The 26,341-nt window shown below is 43.7% G+C and overlaps 1 protein-coding gene across 13 annotated transcripts in view; it reads right to left on the minus strand.

The window, feature by feature from the left end:
* Positions 1 to 26,341, minus strand: part of LOC105463817 (zinc finger protein 229) — a 51,245-nt gene that overhangs the window by 9,775 nt on the left and 15,129 nt on the right. The window contains exons 1-6 of one of the 13 annotated variants that reach the window (XM_011711146.3): positions 19,303 to 19,665; positions 18,548 to 18,635; positions 16,439 to 16,603; positions 13,224 to 13,434; positions 12,973 to 13,031; positions 1,136 to 1,280 (exon numbers count right to left, since the gene is read on the minus strand). In XM_011711146.3, coding sequence (XP_011709448.2) covers positions 1,136 to 1,280; positions 12,973 to 13,031; positions 13,224 to 13,257 — 238 coding nt within the window. In that variant the 5' untranslated portion in view covers positions 13,258 to 13,434; positions 16,439 to 16,603; positions 18,548 to 18,635; positions 19,303 to 19,665. The other 12 variants (XM_011711154.3, XM_011711153.3, XM_011711144.3 and 9 more) reach the window with 12 other exon arrangements.

Below are 26,341 nucleotides of genomic sequence, written 5' to 3' on the forward strand. Positions count from 1 at the left end.
TGTACTCTGGGTATGTGTAAGGCATACTTCAGGAGGGTGCCAAATTTTCCACAGTGCACCACCTGTGTCATCTCGTGTGAGCAGATTCAATAGGAATCCAGAAAACACTGTTAAGGCAGGAAGACACACACATATTTGACTTACAATCATTACTTATGCCTTGACATCCTCTGGATCCCAGGCTGCAAAGGATCAAACTGGCATATTGACCATAGTTCTGGATGATTTAAAAATTGTGTCCATGTTTTCTGATATTCTTTATTGGCTATTTTTATCTTTTAGGGCTCGAGTAACAAGAACCTGTTTATAACCAGGGACTAGTATAATACTAGAAGAAAGTGAGAAATTCATTTGAGGACTCTCAATATTCTGGGACAGTCTCTCTGCCACTGGCTTGCCTTCTACTGCCTGGCTGTTTCTATTAGAGGGACGGAAGTCCAGAGGTCCCTCACTCATTCTGGGTATGATATTCTGTGAAAGACACACAGAAACCATGAGAAGGTAGGAACTGAACGGAAGAAATGAAGTGGCAGAACAATCATCTACGATGCTGCCAACAGTACCCACAGGCAACACAAGGGGTGATGAATGGGACCTCTTGTGTGGCAAGCTCACTCCTCACTGCCCAGCCAGGCTCTTGTCTCCAAGACCTCTAGGCCCCATGGTTCTCACCTGGAGATGCATCTCTTGGAGTTTCTCCACCTGTTACCCCAGTCTTCAAAAATTCCTATGTTGAAATCCTAAATCCCAATGTGATACCATTAGGAGGTGGTGGGTCTTTGGGAGGTAATTAAGTCATGAAGGTGGAGCCCCCAGAACAGAAATTAGTGTCCTTAGAAAAGAGATCCCCAGAGAGCTCTTCTCTGCCATGTGAGGACACAAAAGGAAGTCAGCTATCTGCACCCTGGCAGAGGGCTCGCACCAGAACCCAACCATGCTGGCACCCTGATCTCGGACCAGGCCTTCCAGACTCTGAGAAATAAACTTCTGTTGTTTATATGCTACCCAGTCTGACAATTTTTTATAGCAGCCGGAGCTACGAGTTCTATAAAAATAAGATTTAACCTGTGTAAAAAAGTCAAAAATATCTTCTCTCCAGGAACAAGAACACTCCAAGAAGTTCAGTTCCAATTACCCGGAGGATTCCTCTCACCCACTGAGAGCAGGTTCCTGAAATTCTCCAGCATCACATCTCGGTACAGCTGTCTCTGGGTAGAGTCCAGCAGCCCCAGCTCCTCCTCAGTGAAGACCACAGCCACGTCCTTGAAGCTTAATGGCTCCTACAATGAAAAACCATTAACACAAACATCTACTAGATGAAGACAAATTGGTGTCCACAGAGGAGGTTTATAGAAACAAAAGAATTTAAAAATCTAAAGATAAACTGCACATCTCTAAAAAAAAAGAAGACAAGACAGCAGGAACTTGTTCAGCCGGATGTGTCAACTTCAGTTTATTAATGTTTAGTGCCAATAATTTCAATTCTAAGCAACTGAACTACCCCAGACATGCAGCGTCAAGCAACAAACACATCGTATCCTGTGCTCACTTAGGGCACTTTTTTTTTTTGGACGCAGGGTCTCTTACTTTGTGGCTCAGGCTGGCGTGCACTGGTGCAATCATAGCTCACTGCAGCCTCAATCTCCAGGGTTCAAGCAATCCCCATGCCTCACTCAGCCTCCCAAGTAGCTAGGACTACAGGCTTGCAACACCACATCCAGCTAATTTTTTTTTTTTTGTAGAGATGGGACCTTGCTATACTGCTCTGGCTGGTCTCAAACTCATGGCTTCAAGCGATTCTACCATCTTAGCCTCCAAAGTGTCGGGATTAACAGGGGTGAGCCACTGATATTTGGAAATTTGTCCACTGATACAGTTTGGATATTTGTCCCTGACCAAATCTCATGTTGAAATGTAATCCCCAGTACTAGGAAGCGAGGGTGGGAGGTGTTTGGATCATGTGGGCAGATCCCTCATGACTGGGTGCTGTCTTCATGATAGTGAGTTCTTGTGAGATCTAGTCATTTAAAATTGTATGGCACCTCCACTTCCCCTCCCCCAACCACACTTCTTGCTTTCAGTATGTAAAGTTCCTGCTCTCCCTTCACCTTCTGTTATGACTATAAGCTTTCTGAGGCTTCCCTAGAAGCCCAGCAAATGCCAGCAGCATGCTTCCTGTTTAGCCTGCAGAACTGTGAGCCAATTAAACCTCTTTTCTTTATAAATCACCCAGTCTTGGGGTTTTTTATTTTTTGAGACAGAGTCTTGCTCTCTCACCCAGGCTAGAGTGCAGTGGTGCGATCTCGGCTCACTGCAACCTCTGCTTCCCAGGTTCAAGTGATTCTCCTGTCTCAGCCTCCTGAGTAGCTGGGACTGCAGGTGCGTGCCACCATGCCCAGCTAATCTTTTTGTGTTTTTAATAGAGACAGGGTTTCACCGTGTTAGCCAGGATGGTCTCAATCGCCTGATCTCCTGATCCACCCAGGTATTTCTTTGTAGCAATGCCAGAATGGCCTAACACACCCAGCCTACTGTGAGCACTTCTTGGAGAAATTTCTCTGAACTAGATCACGTGAATCACTTGTCTGCACATTTTATAATCTGACTGTGACTTGCAGATTGCCAATTTTTTCTCCAAGAAGGCTGTTACAATTTACAGTTCCAACAGTGCCTAATTTACTGTGCCCATGCCTGCATGTACCCTGAAATCATTTTCTCTGCCAGAATGATGGTTCTTTCCCAATCATTCGCTATTCTTTCATCACCAGGTGCGCAAATCCTGTTCTCTGCGACCACAGCCCCTCTTCCATTCCACACCCTTTTTAAGGGACTTCCATGTCAACCACTGACAGAAATCAGCTAATGTATGTCATGCAACCATCTCCTCAACCAGGTGAGACCTCAAAAGTAGCATTTCGAACCAAGGAATTTCAAACTATGCTGTGTCCCCTTCAGCTCTGAATGGTGACCTGTGTTTTTAAAGCTAATTGTTCCAGTCCAGTGAGAACAGATGGCAGTCGCGTATTCTGCAATACAGTGATCATCAAAATATTACTGTAATATCATTGCTGTTTTCGCTTGGACAGTGGCAAGCTTTCTTGAGAACTGCATATGGGAGCTCTCAGAATTATACTTTGCCTTGGCTGGGCATAGTGGCTCACATCTGTAATCCCAGCACTTTGGGAGGCTGAGGCGGGTGGATCACAAGGTCAGGAGTTCCAGACCAGCCCATCTCTACTAAAAATACCAAAAAAAAAAAAAAAAAAAAAAAAAAAAAAAAATAGCTGGGAGTGGTGGCGGGTGCCTGTAGTCCCAGCGACTCGGGAGGCTGAGGCAGGAGAATGGCCCTGGGAGGCGGAGCTTGCAGTGAGCCGAGATCGCGCCACTGCACTCCAGCCTGGGTGACAGAGCAAGACTCTGTCTCAAAAAAGATAAAAAAAAGAAGAATTATACTTTGCCTTCAGCATGTCCCTGGAGTACCTGCAACAAGGTATTACAAGTCAAGAATGAGTGACTACTTTTACTTGACTTTGTTGTTTAAGTCATGCATATATTTTTGATATGAAGGCATGGTAGCTATAGAAAGTTTTAGTGCATGTTATATGGTTTGTCTCTGTCCCCAACCAAATCTCATCTTAAATTGTAGCTCCCATAATTCCCACATGTTATGAAAGTGACCTGACGGGAGATAACTGAATCATGGGGGTGGGTCTTTCCCATGCTGTTCTCATGATGGTGAATAAGTCCCACGAGATCTGATGGCTTTATAAATAGGAGTTCCCCTCCACAGCCTATCTTGCCTGCCGCCATGTAAGACGGCTCTTCCACCATGAGTGTGAGGCCTCCCCAGCCATGTGGAACTGTGACTGAAGCCTCTTTCCTTTATAAATTACTCAGTCTCGAGTATGTCTTTATTAGTAGCATGAGAACAGACTAATACAGAATGCATGCCATATTACTTTTTCAAGAAATATTCAGTACCTATAAAATAAGGTTAGTCACCAGGAATTACAGAGATGAGCCAAAAAGCTAGAGCTTCATGGAGCTAGTATTGGCAGTTCCTAAAACCAGATCCAGGTTGTATGATGGGCCATGAGAACTCACAGGACCTGATATACAATGACACTCATGGCTAAGACTTACTACAGTGAAAGAAAATAAAATACAATTAGCAAGGGGAAAAGACACATGGGGTGAACTTGGAAAGAAACCAAGTGCAAGCTTCCAAGAGTCCTTTCCTACTGGAGTCACACAGGTATGCTTAATTCCTCCAAAAATCAATTGCAACAAGGCCTGTGAAATGCTATCTATCAGAGAAGCTCAGTGGAGACTTGGTGTCCAGGATTTTCACTGGGGGCTAGTCACCTCCTGACTAGCACATACCAAAGTTTCAGACTTCCAGAAAAGCAGGTTTTCAGTAGAAACCATATTGTTTGCACAAACAGTCCAGGTACTGTATGCCATTCTTATCAGAAGCAATGTTTACAGAGGCAAATGCTTTGCTTGAGAAAGCAAAACTGGATCTCAATTCTGAAGCACAAGTAGAAATTAACTGAGGGAAAACAGAGGAGAGAAAATTCCAGACAGTGGGAACAGTTGGTGAAAACCTGGAAGTGGTAAGAAGCAGGGCACACGTATCTCAGCCTCAGGCAATGCCGCTGTGAAGCAGGCGGCGGCCAGATCACTCCAGGTCTCTTAGGCTACATTGATGATTTTGGTCTTTCCTCAAAGCAGGAAACAAACACTGAAGGGTGGTTTACAGTGGGTAGTGATAAAATTAGATGAGCTGTCTTAAAATTATGAACCCGACACAGCATGGAAAAACACAGGAATGGATCAAGTATAGACACAAGGAGACCACATAGGAGAGGCCACTGCAATAGTTACAGGGAGACATGTTAGCCCGGACTTGGACATGGCTTGGGAAATGGAAAGAAGCAGACAGATTGTATTATTAAGAGGGACTGACTGCATGGAGGCATAAGAGAACTTTCTGAAGTGTTGCAAATGCTCTGTATCTTGGATATGGTGGTGAATATATGTCTTAAAATTTACTGAACACTTTCAATAAGTATATTTTATTGTGTGTAAATTCTCTCTCAATAAAGTTGATTTTAAAAGTTCCTTGGGGTGGATAATTTCTTTACAGAGGAAACTGAGGCACAGGGAGATGGGCAGAAAAGGGTTAACTTAGCAGGCCCAAGACTGGTATCTCCATAAAGGCTTCCAGGGTTGGATGGCCCTTGGCTGGGGTCTGAGAACTCGGCTTTTTAAATGTTCCCCTCACACACAGGGTTGGGGCACGGAACCCTGGTATACCAGCTGTTTGTGGTTTATGGAACAATGTGACTTATGATGAATGCCTACTCTTCTTCCAGGAGTCTGAATTTTGGTACATGGAAGGTAGAGGGTGCCAATGTGTCCAGTTCCCAACAAAAATCTGGTTGCTGAGCCTGTACTGGGCTCCTCTGGGCAGAAACACTGTACACAAGTGGCTGCAATGCTGCGCTGGGGAGTGTGTGGTGGGAGACCTTTCATGTGAGGGAGAGCACAGGAAGCCTGCACGTGAATTCCACCAGTCTCCGCCTGTGTCTATCTCCCTTCCTAATCCAGATGTGTATTCTTACTGTGCCACTATAATAAATTTTAGCCATAAGGAAAACTACACACTAGGCCCAGGAGTCCAGGCAAAGCACCAAATATGAAGGTGACCCCGGGGACCCCTGCACCAGAAGGTCAAGTAACTTGGCCAAAGTCACAGAGCTAGGAAGATACACAACTAGAACTTGAACACATAGAGCTTAGTTCCAGAGCCGCTATGCTTTAACAACTGTCCTATAAAAGCCAAGATGTGTGTTAGCAGGAGACCAGAAAATAAGATTTAAAGCAGATAATATCAATCCCTTACACTTACATCAAACTTATTATAAGGTAGGTAGGTACTAGGCTAAGAATTTTTATAGGACCTATCTCATTTAATCCTCACAGAACTTGCAAGATAGTTACCATTGCTATCCTCATTTCACAGATGAGAAAAATGGGGTCTCAGAAAATTGAGTATTATTTGTCCAAAAATATACACCTAATAAATGTTGAGTGACGAGTGGACTAAGGCAGAAACACCAACAGAGCCCTCTTCCCGGCAGAATCCTGAACTAAACCATCAATCCCAAGACTAGAGGTGTTGTGGAAGGGAGAAAGCTCAGGCCAGAAGAGGTCAGTTAGGCAATTAATTAAACAGCTGTTGACTAGACACCAACTCTCATTTTTTAATATCCAGCCCTGCCTTCTCCACTGAGTCCTGGAATATCCAGCTATTACTTGGGCATCTAAAGGAATCTTGAACCTAAAAGAGCCCAATCAGAATGGAGCTGTTACTCTCAAGTTATTGTCTACTAATCTCCCCTACATGGATAAACTGAGGTGCTCCCAAACCTGTTTTTCAGGCCAAAAACCTTGCAGCCACCCATTCACCCTGGCTATGTCCCTTAAAATACTCAAGGGTACTTGTCTACTTTTTAATTGATTTGCTACCCATCTTCCCCTTCTGGAATGTCAGCCCCATGAGGTGGGGATGTTATCCATTTTCTTCTCTAATATATTACAAGTGCTTAATGTTTGGCCCATAGTTGGGTATTCAACAAATATTTGCTGAATGAATAAGTGAAAGAAAATGTGAACAGACCAATGCCACAAAAGTAACTGAAAAAAAGTAGCTCGAGATCTACCATGGGCTCGGTGAGGTAGCTCCAAGTTATAGTCCCAGCACTCTGGGAGGCCAAGGTGGGAGGATTCCTTCAGCCTAGGAGTTTTAGACCAGCCTGGGCAACATGGCAAGACTCCGTATCTACAAAAAATAGAAACATTAGTGGGACGTGATGGTGCGCACCTGTAGGCCCAGCTGTTCAGGAGGCTGAGGTGGAAGCCTGGGAGTTCAAGGCTGCAGTGAACTGAGATTGTACCACTGCACTCCAGCCTGGGTGACAGACAGACCCTGTCTCAAACAACAACAACAACAAAAAAAACCAACACCACCAACCCAAAAACTACCATAAAACAAAGGGCACCATTACTAAGTTCTAGCCAAACTTTAATTCCAACATCATTTTTTTTTCCAAATTTCTAAATTTCAAAAGTAGGTGTTTAAGCCAGGCACAGTGGCTCCTGCCTGTCATCCCAGCACTCTGTGAGACCGGGGTGGGAGGATCATTTGATTCCAGGAGTTTGAGACCAGCTTCGGCAACACAGGGAGACCTACATCCCTACAAAAAATAAAATAAGCTAGGTGTGATGGTGCCCCTTAGTCCCAGCTACTTGGGAGGCTAAAGTGGAAGTATCACTTGAGCCTGGGAGGTCAAGGCTGCAGTGAGCTGTGGCTGCACCACTGCACTCCAGCCTGAGTGACACAGCGAGACTGTGTCTTTAAAAAAATAAGTTGGTATTCAATGCAGGTGTTCAAGTAATTCAGTGAACCAGAGTACAGAATGCAGAGCAGTCAGGTCCATGTGAAATAGCAATCAATTGCTGTATTTCCTTCTGTCTTTGTATATGATATGTACACATACATACATATGTGTGTGTATATTTATATGTACAAACATATATATATATTTACACACACACAAATGAGTGTGGTATTTTGGTTGACTTGAAAAAGAATGATTGATGTAAAAATAACATTTTCATAACTGGGTATCCATCTTGAAGAAATGAACTTAAATGTCAACCTCATGTCATTTACAAAAATAAATTACAGTTATACTAGAGATAAAACATTTTTTCAGACCTTGCTGATGAGAAAAACATTTTTAATATAAATGTTAAACAGCCATTTAGATGACTTTTTGATTAGTCTCAGAATGGATAAGGTCTTTTGAAATTATATGAAACCAAATTTTCAAAAAGGAACTAATAAATCATTTAACTATATAAGAACTTTAAACTTCTTTACAGTCACCATTAAGAAAGTAAAATTTAAGAAGACATATATGCAGCCAACAAGCATATTTAAAAATGCTCAACATGACTACAGAAATGAAAATCAAAACCACAAGATACCACCTCACCCCAGTCAGAATGGCTATTACTAAGAAGTCAAAAAATAAACACTGGCAAGTGGAGAAAAAAGAACACTTATACACTGCTGGTGGAAATATAAATTAGTTTAGACATTATTCAAAGCAGTGTGGTGATTCATAAAAGAACTTAAAACATAACTACCATTCAACCCAGCAATCCCATTATTGGGTATATACCCAAAGAAATATAAATTATTCTACCATAAACACGCATGCACACGCATGTTCACTGCAGCACTACTCACAACAGAAAAGACATGAAATCAAACTAAATGTCCATCAATAGTAGACTAGATAAATAAAACATGGAACATATATACCATGGAATACTATACAGTCATAAAACAGAATGAGATCATGTCCTCTGCAGCAACATGGAAGGAGCTGGAGGCCATTATCTTAAGCAAAGTAATGCAGGAACCGAAAATCAAATACTGCATGTTGTCACTTATAAGTGGGAGGTAAATGATGAGAACACTTGGACACACAAGAGGGAACGACAGACACATGGGCCTACTTGAGAGTGGACAGTGGGAGGAGGGAGAAGATCAGAAAAAATAACTAATGGACATTAGGCTTATTACCTGGGTGACAAAATAATCTGTACAACAAACCCTCATGACATGCAATTCACCTATATAACAAACCTATGTACCCTGAACCTGAAATTTTTAAAAAAGTAAAGATTGAGAAAAAATAATTACTACACTTTTGATAGGTGTTCAGAAGGGCTTCTAAAAACATGGTAAAAAATGAATTAATGAGAAAATAGGCAAAAGTATTTTCTAAGCAATTTACTGATAAAATACAAATATAGCCAATATACATATGAAAAAGTGCTTATCATGTTTACAATGCAGGAAACTGCAAAATAAAATGGGGGTATCTTTGCCATATATCCTCCGTCAGATGAGCAAAAGTAGTACTAATAATTCTTGGAATTGCATGTGTGCAGAAGAGCAAAAATTGCTACGATTTCTTCTCAAATACTGTGGCAATAATATATTAACAGTTTACAATGAAGTGTGTGACACTGTGAAATGGGTATTTGGTCTCTGTGGCATACAATTTCAAATGCCCTTAGAAACTCTACCGTGCTGCACCCATTAACTTGTCATTTACATTAGGTATATCTCTTACTGCTATCCCTCCCCTCTTCCCCGTCCCCACAATAGGTCCCCGTGTGTGATGTTCCCCTTCCTGTGTCCTAGTGATCTCTATTGTTCAATTCCCACCTATGAGCAAGAACATGCAGTGTTTGGTTTTCTGTTCTTGCGACAGTTTGCTGAGAATGATGGTTTCCAGCTGCATCCATGTCCCTACAAAGGACACGAACTCATCCTTTTTTATGGCTGCATACTATTCCCTGGTGTATATGTGACACATTTTCTTAATCCAGTCTGTCACTGATGGACATCTGGGTTGATTCCAAGTCTTCGCTGTTGTGAATAGTGCCGCAATAAACATACGTGTGCATGTGTCTTTATAGCAGCATGATTTATAATCCTTTGCGTATATACCCAGTAATGGGATGGCTGGGTCATATGGTACATCTAGTTCTAGATCCTTGCCCAACATGGCACATGTATACATATGTAACAAACCTGCACATTGTACACATGTACCCTAGAACTTAAAGTATAATTTAAAAAAAAAAAAAAAAAAAAAAGAACCGTGATGTCTTTTTCTATGCTAATGAGTTGACCGGTAGCTGGCAGCCGGTAGGTAACTTCAGGACGGGGCTGTTTACTGGAAAGACCAAGGCAGGATTAGAGGATTAGACTTATAGTACCGCCCCCTCAACCTCCAGTGAGGGGAGAGGAACTGAGGGTGAAGTTGATCACCACTGGCCAATGGTTTTAATCACTGGTGCCTACCTAATGAAACTTTCATAAAAACCTAAGAGGACCAGGTTCAGAGAACTTCTGGGAAGGTGGCATGCCCAGAAAGGGCATGGAAGCTCCATGCCCCTTCCCCCGTACCTTGCCCCATGCATCTCTTCATCTGTATCCTTTTGTAAAATCCTTTATAATAAACCAGTAAACATAAGTGTTTCCCTGAGTTCTGTGAGCTGCTCTAGCAAATTAATCAAACCCAAAGAGTGGGTTGCGGGAACCCCAACTTGCAGCTGGTTGGTTACAAGTTCTGGAGGCCTAAACTTGCAACTGGTGGGAGGGAGGAGCAGTCTCTTGTGGGACCGAATCCTCAACCTGTGGGATGTGACACTACCTCCAGGTAAACAGTGTCAGAACTGAACTGAAGGGAACCCAGCAAAACTGTCACAAAACCGATTGCTTACTTGGTGTTTGAGAAGAAACCCACACGGTTGACCACAGAAGTCTTCTGCCTGTGATTATTGTTGCTGAGTGTCAGAATACAGAAAGCACTTAGAGTTTGAGTGGTTTTTTCCCACACAAAGTATACCCCATTGGGCCAGCAATATTTAGACATCTACATCATAGAATTTACAGATTAAAGCACAGGATGCGAAAATCACATGTGTTTGTACTGTCTGTAGCGCTAAAACTGGTAGTAATCAGAACTGAGTATCTTATAGTAGTAAAATACTTACTACACGGAAAGCATACATGTTTCCATTTCCTTTTCTGTGAGATGGAGTCTCACTCTGTCACCCAGGCTGGAGTGCCCTGGCATGATCTCAGCTCACTGCAGCCTCCGCCTCCCAGGTTCAAGTGATTCTTCTGCCTTAGCCTCCCGAGTACCTGGGATTACAGGCATGCGCCACCATGCTCAGCTAATTTTTTTATTTTTGGTAGAGACGGGGTTTCAGCATGTTGGCCAGGATGGTCTTGAACTTCTGGCCTCAGGTGATCCGCCCACCTAGGCCTTCCAAAGTGCTGGGATTAGAGGCGTAAGCCACCGTGCCTGGCCCCATTTCTTTTTTAAAGAGGGTAACATATATTTTCACACGACAAAGATATTGATGGATGGACACCTCTTTGTTAATGCTGGGCACATTAGCAAGGACAGAATTTCAATTAGGGGAAACCTAATTTATTTCATTATAGACTTTGGTATGGTCTGTCTTCTACTAAATCTTTATTTTAAAAGTTATAATGAAATATATATAAACTAGTATTATTAACATGACTGAGCTACAGAGGTTTAATATTATGAGTGAGCTAATTTTTTTAGTATTTTTGTAGAGATGAGATTTCACCATGTTGCCCAGGCTGGTCTCGAATTCCCGAGCTCAAGTGATCCGCATGCCTCAGCCTCTCAAAGTGCTAAGATTACGAGCCACTTCACCTGGCCCACAACATTCTTAAACTTGGAAAAATGCAGAGAATACTGCAGGCAAGTCTTTAGCATGGGGGAACAAAAAGACTGCATCCAAAGTTTTTGTAGATGAAATTGAGGCAATCAACAAATAAATTCAAGTAAGAAAGTCGTGGTAAAAGGAGAGGTGGTGAGCAATTACCTAAATACACAGAAGTGAGTCTCAACTGGGGGAACTGACGGTTATGAATCAGAAGGTAACAATGACAATAACAATATAGTAACAATCAGAAGATGGTGGGAAGTAAAAACGTGCTAATTGCTTCAACTTTCACAGCAGGAAGTAATCAATAATATTTAAAATTAAGGTATACAATAAAAGACGTGAATCAAATCTTCAAAACTCTTTCACAATCTCTTTTCATAAAAGAAAGGTTTAGAAAATAATGTTTTATGTGTTGAAAAAACATAATCTTAAAATTCTGCAATGGCTATGATTTTTTTCAATTTAAAAGAAAATTAAGAAATATGTATATACTAAAGGATAGCCTATTTCCATATCCTTATTTTTTCATTTACTTTATCTCACTTGATAGCAGCTTAGAATCCAGACAAAAGAATGAATGAAACCACAATTCACTAAGAGATGAACACGGAATCCTTCTATGTGTTTGGATGTATATATACAGATACATGTGTGTGTATATGTATATGTGTATACACATGTGTATATATATGTGTATATGTGTGTGTATATATGTATACATATGTATATATACGTGTGTTTACATGTATGCGTGTGTATATATATTTGGCTGTTATGCACGAGGCCGCAATTATCATTCTTTGCACATTTGTTCTCATTTAGAAAAAATTCTTAGAGTGGGAAATGCTCGACCAGAATAAGGAGAACTTCTAGAAAGGCTGAAATACTCCTGCAGCTATGTGGATGTACCCATTTCTCCATATCTCAGCTAACAGTGAATGCTGACCTTTCAAATCTTTGGCTGTCTGCTGGAAGAATCATAAATCTTATTCTAAAGTGAATCCTTTTGATTAATAAAGGCTCATTATCTTTTCATATGATTAGTGGGCATTAGTTTTTCTCTGCTCCCTTCCTGAACAAGAATCCTCAGGTCTTTATGCATAGCCCTCTTCTGAAAATAAGGATATTAAAATTTTTTCACAGATGAAACTTTTCTCCCCTAATATGTTGTTTTTAAACTTTGTGCATGGTATACTTTTTGGTAGGGTCTACTACATGGAGAATATTACATCTATAAATCAATACATGTTCCACAGAAGAGAACAACCCAGGCAGAAATGATTCAGTATTTGGAGAGTCATCTCTCTGCTCATCTAGGCTTGGGCCTCTGCATGAAGCTACTGTGGTGGCAGAAAGGCAGACCAGAAAGGTAGATTATCGAATCCAATTGGCCTGAGTTCAAATCCTGAATCTCCCATTCATTTCTTCATCTCTAAAACAGAATCATACTATCTGTCTCACATCACTATTCTATGGATAAATGCAATGAAAAATGTAATGTATTCACCCAATACATTTTTCACTCTTTTTCCTTTTACCAAGAAGGGATGTATGTTTTCTCTCTGATGCCTAAGGTGGTATTTCGGGAGAGAAAAGAAAACAACCCACCTGAAACATGGTCTTGTCCTTCCTATCTTGGGAAAGGGCTGAGGCTTGAGAATGAAGAGCTGTAGGAGGAGAAAGAGGCCATGAGGAGGAGTTGGTGCTGCCCGGAGCTCTAGATCATCTATCTGGTAGGAAAGTGCCCAGCTTTACAGACTGGTTTCTTCTCACTTGAGGAAATTCCTCAACACCCAACTTTTTCTGCTCCACATTAAGTTCGGATTCTCCCTCTGCCCACCCCCTCTATTAACCGTCACCTTTTTTCTCATGCCTTGAGGTCAAAGTCTCCATGGTCTCTTCTGCTAAGATTTCTGAGAGCAGCAGCAATTGTGTTTATTGTCTGGTCTTCCTAAGCTGGAGACACAGAAGATCCAGGCCTTCTTCATTCTAGAGACTCTCCAAGCTCTGACAAGTCGCTGTCTTCACCTTTACTGTCCAGAGCGTGACTGCTTCCCATGGTCGGAGGACCTATAGGTTCAGGAGGGAACTTTACTTAGTCCTTTCTTCTGGGCCCCAAGGCTGTGGTTCGTATCCTCTGGATACTATTCACTCAGTAGTTTATCGGACATCTACTCAGTACTAGTCAGGTTTAGTCCCCTACACTGAAGGGGCTCATAGTCCAGAAAGCCAAGAATGTTGCAGATGGGTAAGGACAGTCACAGAAGAGTCTGTGAGAAGGGCCCTGCAGCTAAATTCTCAGTGAGGCACAGGGCTCCTCAGAAGGGCAGGGAGACTCCACAAACATATGGGACCTGTGCCCTGTGAAGAAACACCTGGAGAGAAAAAGCTTTATTAATGCAGTAATGTTGGACTTGCAAAAAATAAAATAAACTAAATCCCCATACTTAGGGATTACAGAAATCAGGATAAAGATTAGAGCCATCTCCTGGCTAACACGGTGAAACCCCGTCTCTACTGAAAATACAAAAAATTAGCCGGGCATGGTGGCGGGCCTCTGTAGTCCCAGCTACTCGGGAGGCTGAGGCAGAATGGCGTGAACCCGGAAGGCAGAGCTTGCAGTGAGTTCAGATCGCACCACTGCACTCCAGACTGGGCAACAGAGCGAGACTCCGTCTCAAAAAAAAAAAAAAAAAAAAGATTAGAGCCATCTTTAAGTCAGCGTTTTTAACTTTTTTTGTGCCATGACCCCCCTTCACTAATCTGATGATATCTAAAGACCTCTACTCAGAATAAAGTTTTAAATGCATAGAAAGAAATGCAAAGAATTATACTGAAATACAAACTTCAAAACTATTACAACTCCGCATGGCTCACTGTGCAAGTACAGTGTTACTTTATTAACATATTCAATATAAACAACAAATTTACTACAATTTCAAAAGAGTAATGAGCATAAACAATACTCTGAAATATCTGTGCAAACCAGAATATGACATAAAAATATCTATGATGTATATGGATGACAAAGTCACAACTACTGCTAATATTGTGGCTTAGCACCTATGTTCACAGTGAAACGCTACCTGTGACTTAGACTAGTATAAAATTTTTTCCCACTCAAATTCATGGAACTCCTGAGTTATGCTCAAGGAACCCAGGGCAAGAATTCCTTTTTGAAATTAAGTCTCTTCTGCCCCGTCGCTCCCCAGACTGAATTAATTACTCTGGGATCCAGCAACACATGGTGTAAATTGCTGGTTACCACCTTTCACACTGCCTCCATGGTCAGATCTGTAAGTCATCAAAATAATTGAGACTTCTTTTTCTTTATTTACCTTTCATGGCTCTGGCACGTGGGAAGCACTTAAGCAATTCTATCAGCAGGAAGCAATGCACAGAGATTGAACAAAACTCTTGCAATCTGCTCAGAGCTACTCAGGAGGTAGTGCAAAGACAGCAGGCATAAGTTCCCACCCTTCCCCACCTTGCCTGAACTCTTTCCTCTTGAAATTCAAGTCTCAATGAGGTCAAGTTCAGACAAACAGATACACATACTTGGGCTGTCTACTCTAGGACACTCACTGAATTTTACTGCTTCAGGAACTCAAATCTCCTTCTTTCCTCTAACCATCAGTACCAGCCCTCTGCATGGCCCACAGTGACAAGCATCTTTCTCTCTCCCTCCCTTCATGTACTGCCCTGAACTTGGGATGGCCCTTTGACCCAGGTGTGGACAACCAGGCAACACGTTACCCTCCTACACAAAGGACAAAGGGGAAGAGTAGAGGTCAGATCTGAAACAAGGCCTCCACCCCAATGCCACTTAAACCCAAACTTCAGGATCCTCTAGGACGGCACTTTGCAGACTTCAGTATGTTTACAAATCACCAGGAGCAATGATGAAAACAGACTGCTAGATTCCAACTCCAAAGATTCTGATTCTGTATCTCTGCAGTAGAGCCCAGGAGTCTGTGTTTTAAACAAGTTTCCAGGGGATGGTGACAAAGTGGGTCCAGGGGCCACATTTGAAGCAAACTTGCTAAGTTACCCTCACTTCCTCCGACTGGCTGATTTTCAGGGTTTCCAGAAACTTCCAGTGGGTACAAATTTTCCTTGTGCTTCCTCCTGTCCCTGAACTCTTCTGGTCAGGAAGCCTCAAGAGTCAGCACATGAAGTTCTTCTCTATCCTCCTACACTCCCTTAGTGAAGACATCCAGCCTCAGGCCTTCAGTAGAATCTACACACTGATGACTCCATGGCAACCTGGCAACTCCACTCTTATGTCTAAAAAGCAACTTAAAAAACATGTCCAAAAGCAAACTCTAGATTTGCCCCAGAGGTACTTCTCTCCTTTGAAATGAAGAGGAAATATTCTAGAGTCATTCTTGATTTCTTCCTTGTACTCTACATCCAATCCATCAGCAAATACGTACAAATCAGAACCAGAATCAGATCAAATATTCTTGCTGCCACCGTCCACACCACCATCATGTCTCACCTGAATTAATGTGACAGCTCCCTAAATCGCCTCTGTGTTCCTACTCCTGTTCACTTCAGTCTACTTCCTACATGGCAGCTGGAGTGATCTTTTATATAAACTCATATTCTTCTCTGACCAAAACCATCACTTTGCTCAAAACCTTGCACCAAGGTCCTTTCAATGGCCCAAAGACCTTACACTATCTTCCTTCCCAATATTCAGTTTCTCAATTATCCCTCCCTCTTTCTCATTCTGCTCAGCTGAGCAGAATGAGAAAACTGCTTTTCCTCAGATGCCTGCAGGCCCCTCACCTGCTTTGGGTCCCTATTCAAGCACCATTTTCTCAGTGAAATTCATCCCTCATTATCCTTCTCAAATTGGCAAACCAGCACTTCCTACACCCTAATCTGCTTCATTTTTCTCCATGAAACTGACACCTTACCTACAGTCTATTTTTCTTGTTGACCATCTTTCTCCACCCACAAGAATGTGAACTCTATGAGGGCTAGGATTTCAGTTGGCACCTGGCACACAGCAGGTACTCAACAAATATTTAAATAGGAGAATGGAAGTAATCTGAACTCAGCTTACTGATATGGATCCTTGGGTCCTCTTGATGTCATCTTCAGAGCAGAAGTGATTTTGTTCTCCAGTTCATGGACTGTAATTTGGGTGCTAAGGACTATGCTGGCTGTGTTGGGATCCAAGAGTGAACAGGGAAGACAAGGACTCTGTGCTCATGCAGCTGCTAACAATCTAGGTGGAAATCAGCAGCCATAATGAACTTCTACTGTGTTCCAGGTGCTTAGGATACAGTAAAAGATACATTTCTGGACTGCATGGAGCTCACACTGGGAGAAAAGGAGGGTGACAGAAAGAGTTCGTACAAAGGCAGTGGGATAATGAAGTAGTGGGAATAAGAGATACTGCAGAGGTAGAAATAACAAAACTAAAAGAATAATTCCACGTAGGGATGAATAGGAGGAGAAATAAATATGATTCTGAGGTTGAAGTCTGAGGAAAAACCAGGTAAATGATGAAGTTATGATAAGATAGCAAAAGGAAGAGTCGGGTTTTGAAAATTGCAGTTCTAGTTTCTCAAAACTAGAGTTGTCAAAAGGTTTAGGTTCGAATTCTGGTTCAGCTACTTTGTAGTTACATTAACACCACAGGAATGACTTAACCTTTTGAATGAGTCTGTACTTGTCAAATAAAGATAATCCTTACTTGCAAAACTAACAGACTCTTTCACACACACATGCCTATGTGAATAAACTTCATAGCCCAGTACCTGGTACACAGAAAATCATCAATAAACTATTACCATTGACCCAACCCAGTATTAACCTAGGAATACAGGAACTCATGCATTTAGTAAATGTACATTCAGAGTCTAACACAACATCTTAGAAGAATAAACACTAGAGATACATGTCAGGCCCCTGAGCCCAAGCCAAGCCATCGCATCCCCTGTGATTTGCACGTATACGCCCAGATGGCCTGAAGTAACAGAAGAATCACAAAAGAAGTGCAAATGCCCGGCCTCACCTTAAGCGATGGCATTCCAACACAAAAGAAGTGAAAAATGGCCGGTCCTTGCCTTAAGCGATGATATTATCTTGCAAAATTCCTTTTCCTGGCTCATCCTGGCTCAAAAAGCTCCCCCACTGAGCACCTTGTGACCCCCACTCCTGCCCGCCAAAGAACTCCCCTTTGACTGTAATTTTCCTTTACCTATCCAAATCCTATAAAACGACCCCACCCTTATCTCCCTTCGCTCTCTTTTCGGACTCAGCCCGCCTGCACCCAGGCGAAATAAACAGCCATGTTGCTCACACAAAGCCTGTTTGGTGGTCTCTTCACAGGAGGCGCATGACAATACAGCAGTAAATTAAGATGGAAAAAGTAATTGTTCCCATGGTGCCTACATTCGGGTGGGTTAATCTCTCTACAAATGAGGTGACTTTTGATTGCAAAAAGGGCTATGAAGAAAGTAAAGCAAACATGGTAAGATTCCTGTTTTCCAACAAATGTAGGTTCTATCAGGTGAAACATACGTGGTAACTGTGGAAAGAGCAACATTAAATCAAGTGATCAGGGACAGTCTCTAAGAGCTGCTAGAAAAATAAATCAGCTGTGAAAAAAGCTGGGATGAGACAAGCCCAGAAGGAAGCATAAGTGTAAAGACCCTGGTTCTGGTTAGAAGGTCTCCTGGCCAGGTCTTACTTTTTAAGTTTTTTAAACTTTTTAAACCTCAGCAACTCATCTGTGACATGGGGATAACAGCTGACATACAAACTTGCTCAGAAAATTCAATAGAAATACATTCATTTATTTAAATATTTACTAGCAAGCCTGGCACTGTCCTAGACACCATGGGTAGAGCGTAATACCTGGCATACAGTAAGCACTTAGTTCATATACACCATCACAGTTACTCCAATTATTTCTACCCCGCGTTTCTTCCCTAGCACAGCGCTGAAACGGCGTAAGCCTTTACTGACTCAGCGGCCCACTACTAGGAGCCAAGATAATACACTAAATAAAGACCCTGGGAAATTCCTCAACCTTTCCCCATTTCTAAGGGAAGGCAGCTGCGGCTAAGGGGCCTGGATGAACATTTGTGAAATCAATGGGATGAAGAATGAGGTCACCAAGAGACTGGGCATTGCCACAAAAGAGAAACCAAAGTTCCCTCACCTGGAGCTCTAGTGTCAAGAGATGTGGGGTTATTTCTCCCTCTTTTATACAATTCTCTCCGAGAAAGGTACAATCCCAAGAAGGAAGCCTGTGAAAGAAAAATGAGCACCGGGCTAACATGATTTAATCCCAATTCCCACTATGCCACAGGGGGAATCTCTCAGTGCCAGCTGAATGTAATCTACCCCGCTACTTGCTTGAGGAGTCGAAGAAAAGAACCTCTTTTCCTACAGGACTCAGAGTAAAAGGTCCACGCCATTCCAAAGCAGCCGTCTACAAGCCTACTCTCACTGCCCCTTTCAGGAGACAAAGAGAATCAAGACAAAACCTCAAGATTTGAATTCAGAGCTGTCTGACACCGATAGTGAAATTCTGCCTGTGCGTGCTTAGGCGGCTACGAAAAGCAGAGCCAGCAACGATACAGCAAACCAACTCTTAGGACTTGCACAGCCCTTAATACATTTCAAAGGATAAAACCAGAACACAGGGAATCAACTTTCTGTTTACAGAAATGACTTCGCAGAAAACTCTGAAATTACTCCACAAGTGGGTGGGCGGCTACCCTGAGAAAATTTATGTCATCGATCCGCCACTGCCCGCAGTGGACGCTCTCGCACTGCAGATCTCATCTCAAAGCCAGAGCTGGCCTCAAACTGCTTTTCCAAGCCTGGACTGCGAGGGCTGCCGACCCGGGCCCACCCCGCCCAGGCGCTCAGAAAGTTCGATACATGCGCCTCCTCACACCCCTGCCTCACCAGGACGAGCTCATGGAAATTCGTGGGCTTCGACACTCCGCCGCACGTTGTCCCTTCACGTTGGTTCTATAGAGCTAATCCTAAATCCCGTGGCCGGACACTACACCCACATGGAGACGCACGCCTCTAACACGCCTCACCACTGCCTAAGAAGCAACCAAGATGGCCCGCCCAACGGAAACGGAAGTGGTCGACTCGACGTGTGGGACTACCTTTCCCAGAACCCTCCGCGGCGCAGTCCGCCCCTAGGTGCGATGGTGACGTAAATGCGCGTCCACCTCGAGTCCCGCCCACTGCGAGGCGGCAGGAGGTGGCATGCAAGGTGTTCCTGAGTTGAAGTTTTGGGCGCCGCAGAGCCTTTTGAAATGTTTATTTCAAAAGTAGTTCACATTACATGTAAAGAATGGTAAAATAATAATATAATAATAATAAATTCTTACTTAATCCCTGGTTTATGTGAGTAAATATGATTTCTTAAAAATCCCATTCTCCCAAATGGCATCATAATATTTCGTAATCATTTCTTGCCCACAGGTCATATATCATGGATAGTTCTCTGTCACTACAGACGTAGAGATACGTAGAGATAATAATTAAAAAAAAATTTGCAATGCTTGCCTAGGATTCTTTAGCTTTTAGGGAAGTTACCCCCTTGTCCTCCATTGAACTTACGCTTCTAATTTTAGCATATCAAAACTAGACACAATCACTTTCTTTAATATTTTCCCAGTTTGATGGACAAAATATCCTGTCTCATTTTCCCAATTTGACAGACTAAATATGCTGTCTTATTGCCTATTGCATTTCATTGTCATCTTTTATTTAAGTACTCTCTGTGAATTAATGATATCGCTTCTGTTATGAGTGAACTGCTCCCCCAGTTTCAACATTTATAAAGTAGTTTAGGAAAAAAAAAAAACCTTCATCTGACAAGGTATATCAGTCTTTTCATTTGTGGCTTTTTTTTTTTTCCTCCAGTATGATCAAAAAGACATTTCTTAGCCTGATTCCCAATAAGTGCATCTCTATAGTCATTTCAGATGCTTTCATTGTTCTTTTGAATCACCGTGTGATTCGTTTAAGTGTATGATATGAAAGAAGATGGAGTTTCCTGTTTCACCAAAGGATTGCCTACTTTTCTTAACAAAATTTACATAAAAAGTAATTATTTCCTTTCTGATTTAAATGGCATCCTAATCACTTACATTGCTATATATATAAAATGAAATATTTTCTGGGATAGAAGTGTGTTCCGAAGATAGAGATGTCTTTTTCTGTGCCGTGATGAAAGGTTTCAGTTACAGTGAGAACTCATTTCCTTATCTCTCCCTCCTTGTTGTGTTTCAAAAATTTCATCCTGGAAGTTCTAGAACTCTCCCTTATAAACAGAGTATCGAATTGTTTTGATAAATTCTAAAAAATTGTCAATGACTCCAAAGCATCCAAGCCCGTCAGGCATTTGGTTCCAAACCACTCCTCTTTGCTTGGGTAGACACAGTCCTACTTCTCAGCCCGTGTCCTCCAGTTTTACAAATGTCTGAATTTGCTGCTATTGTTCTTCCTTCTGTAAGTCCATCCTTTCCTGTGCTATTGAAATCTTACTCAATATTTAAGACACAACTTGAATATCATTTCCTCTATTGAGTGTTTTTGAACTCTATATCTATAATTCAATGAGCAGATCAGTCTGTGATTGGGAGAATTTCATGTGAGTGTGGTGGATGTTAAATATCACTCTCGGAACTTTCTCATTTCCCCGAGAAATCAATAAATTATATTACTCTGGGATCCAGCAACAAATGGTTTAAATCACTGGTTACCACGTTTCACACGTGCTCCATGGTCAGATCTCTAAGTCATCAAAATAATTGAGTCTTCTTTTTCTTTATTTTCTTCATTTACTTTTCATGGCTCTGGCACATGGGAAGCACTTAAGCAATTCTATCAAGTGTCTTGGCCGGGCACGGTGGCTCACGCCTGTAATCCCAGCACTTTGGGAAGCTGAGACGGGCAGATCACGAGGTCAGGAGACTGAGACCATCCTGGCTAACACGGTGAAACCCCTTCTCTACTTAAAAAAAAAAAGAACAAAAATAGCCAGGTGTGGTGGCAGGTGCCTGTAGTCACAGCTAGTCAGGAGGCTGAGGCAGGAGAATGGCGTGAACCTGGGAGGCAAAGCTTGCAGTGAGCCAAGATCGAACCGCTGCACTCCAGCCTGGGCGACAGAGCAAGACTCCGTCTCAAAAAAATAATAATAAAATTTAAAAAATAATAAATTTTTTTAAAAAGTGTCCTGACTTGGAAGCTGAGAGCCAACCTGGACAAGGTGTGGGTAGATGAATCCATTCCAAGGCCCAAGATGAACATTCAGCCCTCATCCTACCTCAAACAAGCTGCAAAAGATTGTAGAAACTGTGTGTCAACTGAATTTGAAACTGCTGTAATTTCCCACTCCCTAACAGTTTTGTTATTGCTGAGAAAAAATAACCAAATTTTAAGTAGGCAAGGGATTTCAGTAGACATATCTTAAATGAAAATAAACAAACAAGCAAGAGACACATGAAATGACTCTCCACATCCTCAGTCATTAGAGAAATGGAAGTCAAAACAATGGTGCCGCTTCACACTCACTAGAATGGCAAGGATTGAAAAGCAGAAAATAGGCTGGGTGCAGTGGCTCACGCCTGTATCCCAGAACTTTGGGAGGCCAAGGCGGTCGGATCACTTGAGGTCAGGAGTTTGAGACCAGTGTGGCTAACATGGTGAAGCCCCGTTTCTCCTAAAAATACAAAAAATTAGCCAGGTGTGGTGGCATGCAGCCGTAATCCCAGGTATTTGGGAGGCGGAGGTTGCAGTGAGCTGAGATCACATCATTGCACACCAGCTTGGCAACAAGAGAGAAATTCTATCTCGAAAAAACAAAAACAAAAACAAAAAAGCAGAAAATAACAAATGCTGGCGATTATATAAAGAAGCTGTAACATTCCTGCACTGCTGGTAGGAATTTCAAAATCTACAGCCATATTGGAAAATAATCTGGAAGTTCCTAAACATGTTAAACATAATAGAAGTTTCCAAATGACCCAGAAATTCCACACCTAGGTATGCACCAAGAGAAAACATTTGTCCAAACTGAATATTGAGGAAGGAAGATCACTTGAATCCAGCAGATTTAGACCAGCCTGGATGACATGGTGAAACCCTAACTCTAAAATAAAATTTTAAAAAAAAAAAGCCAGTAGTGGAGGTAAGCACCTGTGATCCCAGCAATGTGGGAGGCTTACATCAACGGTGTCACCGCCAGGTAGGAGGGTCATGCTAGCCATGTCACCAGTATTGTCACCCAAAGGGACGCTGACATGCTGGAGGTCGGTGTCAGTACGGGTGCTGGCAACCACGTTGGCAAGCAGGAGGGTCCCGCTGCACAGCTGCGGGGCGATGATAGTCTGGGTGGTGATATCGGCTGTTAGAGGAGCCTCTTCTGCTGGCAAGAGTGTGACAGTAGCAAGCAGATGGACAGGCCTGCGTGTGAGGACGGAATGCAGGAGGGGCTCTTCTGCGGCTGGATGTGGGGCCCTCACCAGAAAGGTGGAGAAATGGCCAGGTAACTGCGTCATGTTGGCTAGTAGATTGGCCAGGGCTTCGAACTGAAGGACAATAACAGGGAGTAGCTGTCAGGCCTTGGAAGTGTCTGAGTGTAAATGGAGATGGGTTCGGGGTCACTGAGGGATACGTGGGAGCCATCCCTGTAGAGACACAGGTCATAGGGAAATAATCTCGTGAGGCCTGTGAGTTTCTAGGGTTCTCCTGGGTGCCTGGGGCTGACTGCTGCAGAAATCTGGGGAAGGCGGGAGGGAAGGTGGGAGACACCGGAGAGTCCCTGAAGCCTGGGGGTGAAGAGGTGAAAGAAATGGGGGAGGGTTGCAGTAAGGTCTGTGAGTTTGTAAGTGATTCTTGGGTGTGGGAAACTGACTCTAGCTGAAATCTGGAGATGGTTGGAGAGTAGCTGAGAGAGACAGAAGAGTCCCTGAGGGCTGGGGGTGAAAACATGAGAGAGACTGGGGAGGAATTCAGTGAAATTGGTGAGTTTGGTGGTGTGTCCCGGGTGCCTGGAATGGACTCCAGCTGGAATCTAGGGATGGTTTGAGAGTAGCTGAAAGAGACAGAAGATTCCCTGTAGGCTGAGGGCAAAGACCTGAGAGAGACTGGGGAGGATCTCACTGAAGTCTGTGAGTCTGTAGGTGATTCCTGGGTGTAGGAGGCTGACTCCTGCTGAAATCTGGGCGTGGTTGGAGAGTAACTGGGACAGACAGGAGAGTGCCTGAGGTCTGGGTGTGAAGACATGAGAGAGACCGGGGAGTAGCTCAGTGAAATTGGTGAGTTTGTAGCTGATTCCTGGGTGCCTGGAACTGAGTCCCACTGAAATCTGGGTGTGGTTGGAGAGTAGCTGGGACAGACAGGAGAGTCCCTGAAGCCTGGGGGTGAAGACATGAGAGAGACTGGGGAGTAACTCAGTGAAATTGGTGAGTTTGGTGGTGATTCCTGGGTGCCTGGAACTGACTCCAGCTGAAATTTAGAAATGGTTGGACAGCAGCTCAGAGAGACAGAAGAGTCCCTGTGGCCTGGGGATAAAGACGGGAAAGAGATTGTGGAGTAACTCAGTGAAATGGGTGAGTTTGTAGGTGATCCCTGGCTGCCTGGAACTGACTCCAGCTGAAACCTGGGCGTGGCTGGAGAGCAGCTGAGAGAGACAGAAGAGTCCCTGATGGCTGAGGGTGAAGACATGAGAGAGACTGGGGAGTAACTCAGTGAAATTGGTGAATTTGGTGGTGATTCCTGAGTGCCTGGAACTGACTCCAGCTGAAATCTAGAGAGGTTTGGAGAGTAGCTGGGACAGACAGAAGAGTGCCTGAGCACTGTGGAGGAAGACATGAGAGAGACTGGGGAGGATCTCACTGAGCTCTGTGAGTTTGTAGGTGATTCTGGGGTGTGGGAGGCTGACTCCCCCTGAAATCTGGGTGTAGTTGGAGAGGAGCTGGAACAGACAGGAGAGTCACTGAGGGCTGGGGGTGAGCTGCTGGATGATGGCAGTAAGAACATATGGTATATTATTGAGGAACGGGGTGACTGTGAAGAATCTCCAGAGGAGGACACGGGAGAGCACAATGACATCAGTGACTGTCCTGCTTGGTTAGTCGGGGGAAATGTAAAGTTGTGAAATTCCGCTGATGATGGATGTGCGCGTGGTGAAGTCCTGAGGGATGATGAAAGGTACTTCCACATCCCTGGTGAGGAGCTGCCCCTTGGGTCTGAGTTTCTGGGAGGGGAGAGGGAGAAGCTGGGAGAGGCAGGCATGAATCTTGAGGAGTCAGGGCTGGGGGACCGCTCATAATCTCCTGAGACCTGTGAGTTTCTGGGGGACTCCTGGCTGCATGGGGCTGACTCCCGCAGAAACCTGGGGATGGTTGGAGAGTAACTGGGAGACACAGGGGAGTCCCTGAGGGCTGGGGGTGAAGAGATGAAAGACATAGGGGAGGAGCGCCCTGAGGCTTCTGAGTCTGTATGTGATTCCTGGGTGTGGGGGGCTGACTCCAGCTGAAATCTGGGGTTGTTTGGAGAGTAGCTGGGAGACACAGGAGACTCCCCTAGAGCTGGGGGTGAGCTGCTGGGTGATGGCAGTAAGAACATGTGGTATATTATCGATGAACGTGGTGAAGCTAAAGAATCCCCAGAGGAGGACACGGGAGAGCCCAGTGGCTTCACTGATTGCCCATCACGGTTAGGAAAGGGAAATGGGAGCTTGTGGGTTTCTGGTGATGAAGGAGGTGAGTGGGGTGAAGCCCTAGAGGATGGTGAATGGTAGCTCCAGATCCCTGGTGAGGAGCTTTCTCTTAAGTCTGAGTTTCTGGGAGGGGAGAGGGACAAGCTGGGTGAGGTTAGCATGGATCTCGGAGAGTCCGGGCTGGGGGACCGCTCATAGGAAGAGCCAGACAAGACCCCACTGTTCTTAGACGCAGACATGATTAGGAAACCTGCAGCTCCCGGGGCCCCCTACCAATTTTCTGACCCCCAGAATAAAGGAGTGTGTGGGTATGTGTGTGTGTGTGTATGTGTGTGTGTTGTGAGGTATGTGCTCCTTAAGAAAATGGAAATAAATGGCCGGGCACGGTGGCTCAAGCCTGTAATCCCAGCACTTTGGGAGGCCGAGACGGGTGGATCACGAGGTCAGCAGATCGAGACCATCCTGGCTAACACGGTGAAACCCCGTCTCTACTAAAAAATACAAAAAACTAGCCGGGAGAGATGGCGGGCGCCTGTAGTCCCAGATACTCGGGAGGATGAGGCAGGAGAATGGCGTAAACCCCGGAGGCGGAGCGTGCAGTGAGCTGAGATCCGGCCACTGCACTCCAGCCCGGGCGACAAGCGAGACGCCGTCTCAAAAAAAAAAAAAAAGAAAAGAAAATGGAAATAAACAAACCAATGAGACAGACAGACAGAGGTTCACTTACCCAAGTGTTCCGTCCTGTCGTCTGAATCCGCTTCCAAGTCGCAAGACGCTGTAAGCGCCAAGTCCACGCAGAGACCGCAAAACGCTCCGGAGGCTGCTCTCCTCTGCGAAGATCTGAGCACAGGCCCGCCAGGGCGGGTTTAAATAGCCTTGGGCGCAGCCTGTCAGCGGAAAGGGCGGAGCTTCACGCCTCCTTTCCAGGAGTCTCCCCCAACTTTCCCAGGCTCCACCTCGTAGGAAACTGCTCTCGTAGGAAAATGCGTGATGTTATGTCACGCATTTGGGACAATCTAAGAACTTTCAAGTTTTATTGGTCAAATATAGTATGAATTAAATGTACTTAAACACTGAAAACCATCTAGTACTGTGGTTCTGACATTGTGGTTTTGAGACCAGCAGCATCCTTGCAACCCTCAAACCCCGGAGACCCGCAGATCTGTTGTAACAAGCCCTCCCCCGACCATGAAGCATGGCAATTTAAGAATTACCCGTGTTTAAGCGAAAAGACTTTTAAGAAAAAGTAGAGTATGC

Source organism: Macaca nemestrina, chromosome 20 (assembly GCF_043159975.1).
Source record: "Macaca nemestrina isolate mMacNem1 chromosome 20, mMacNem.hap1, whole genome shotgun sequence".
NCBI lineage: Eukaryota > Metazoa > Chordata > Mammalia > Primates > Cercopithecidae > Macaca > Macaca nemestrina.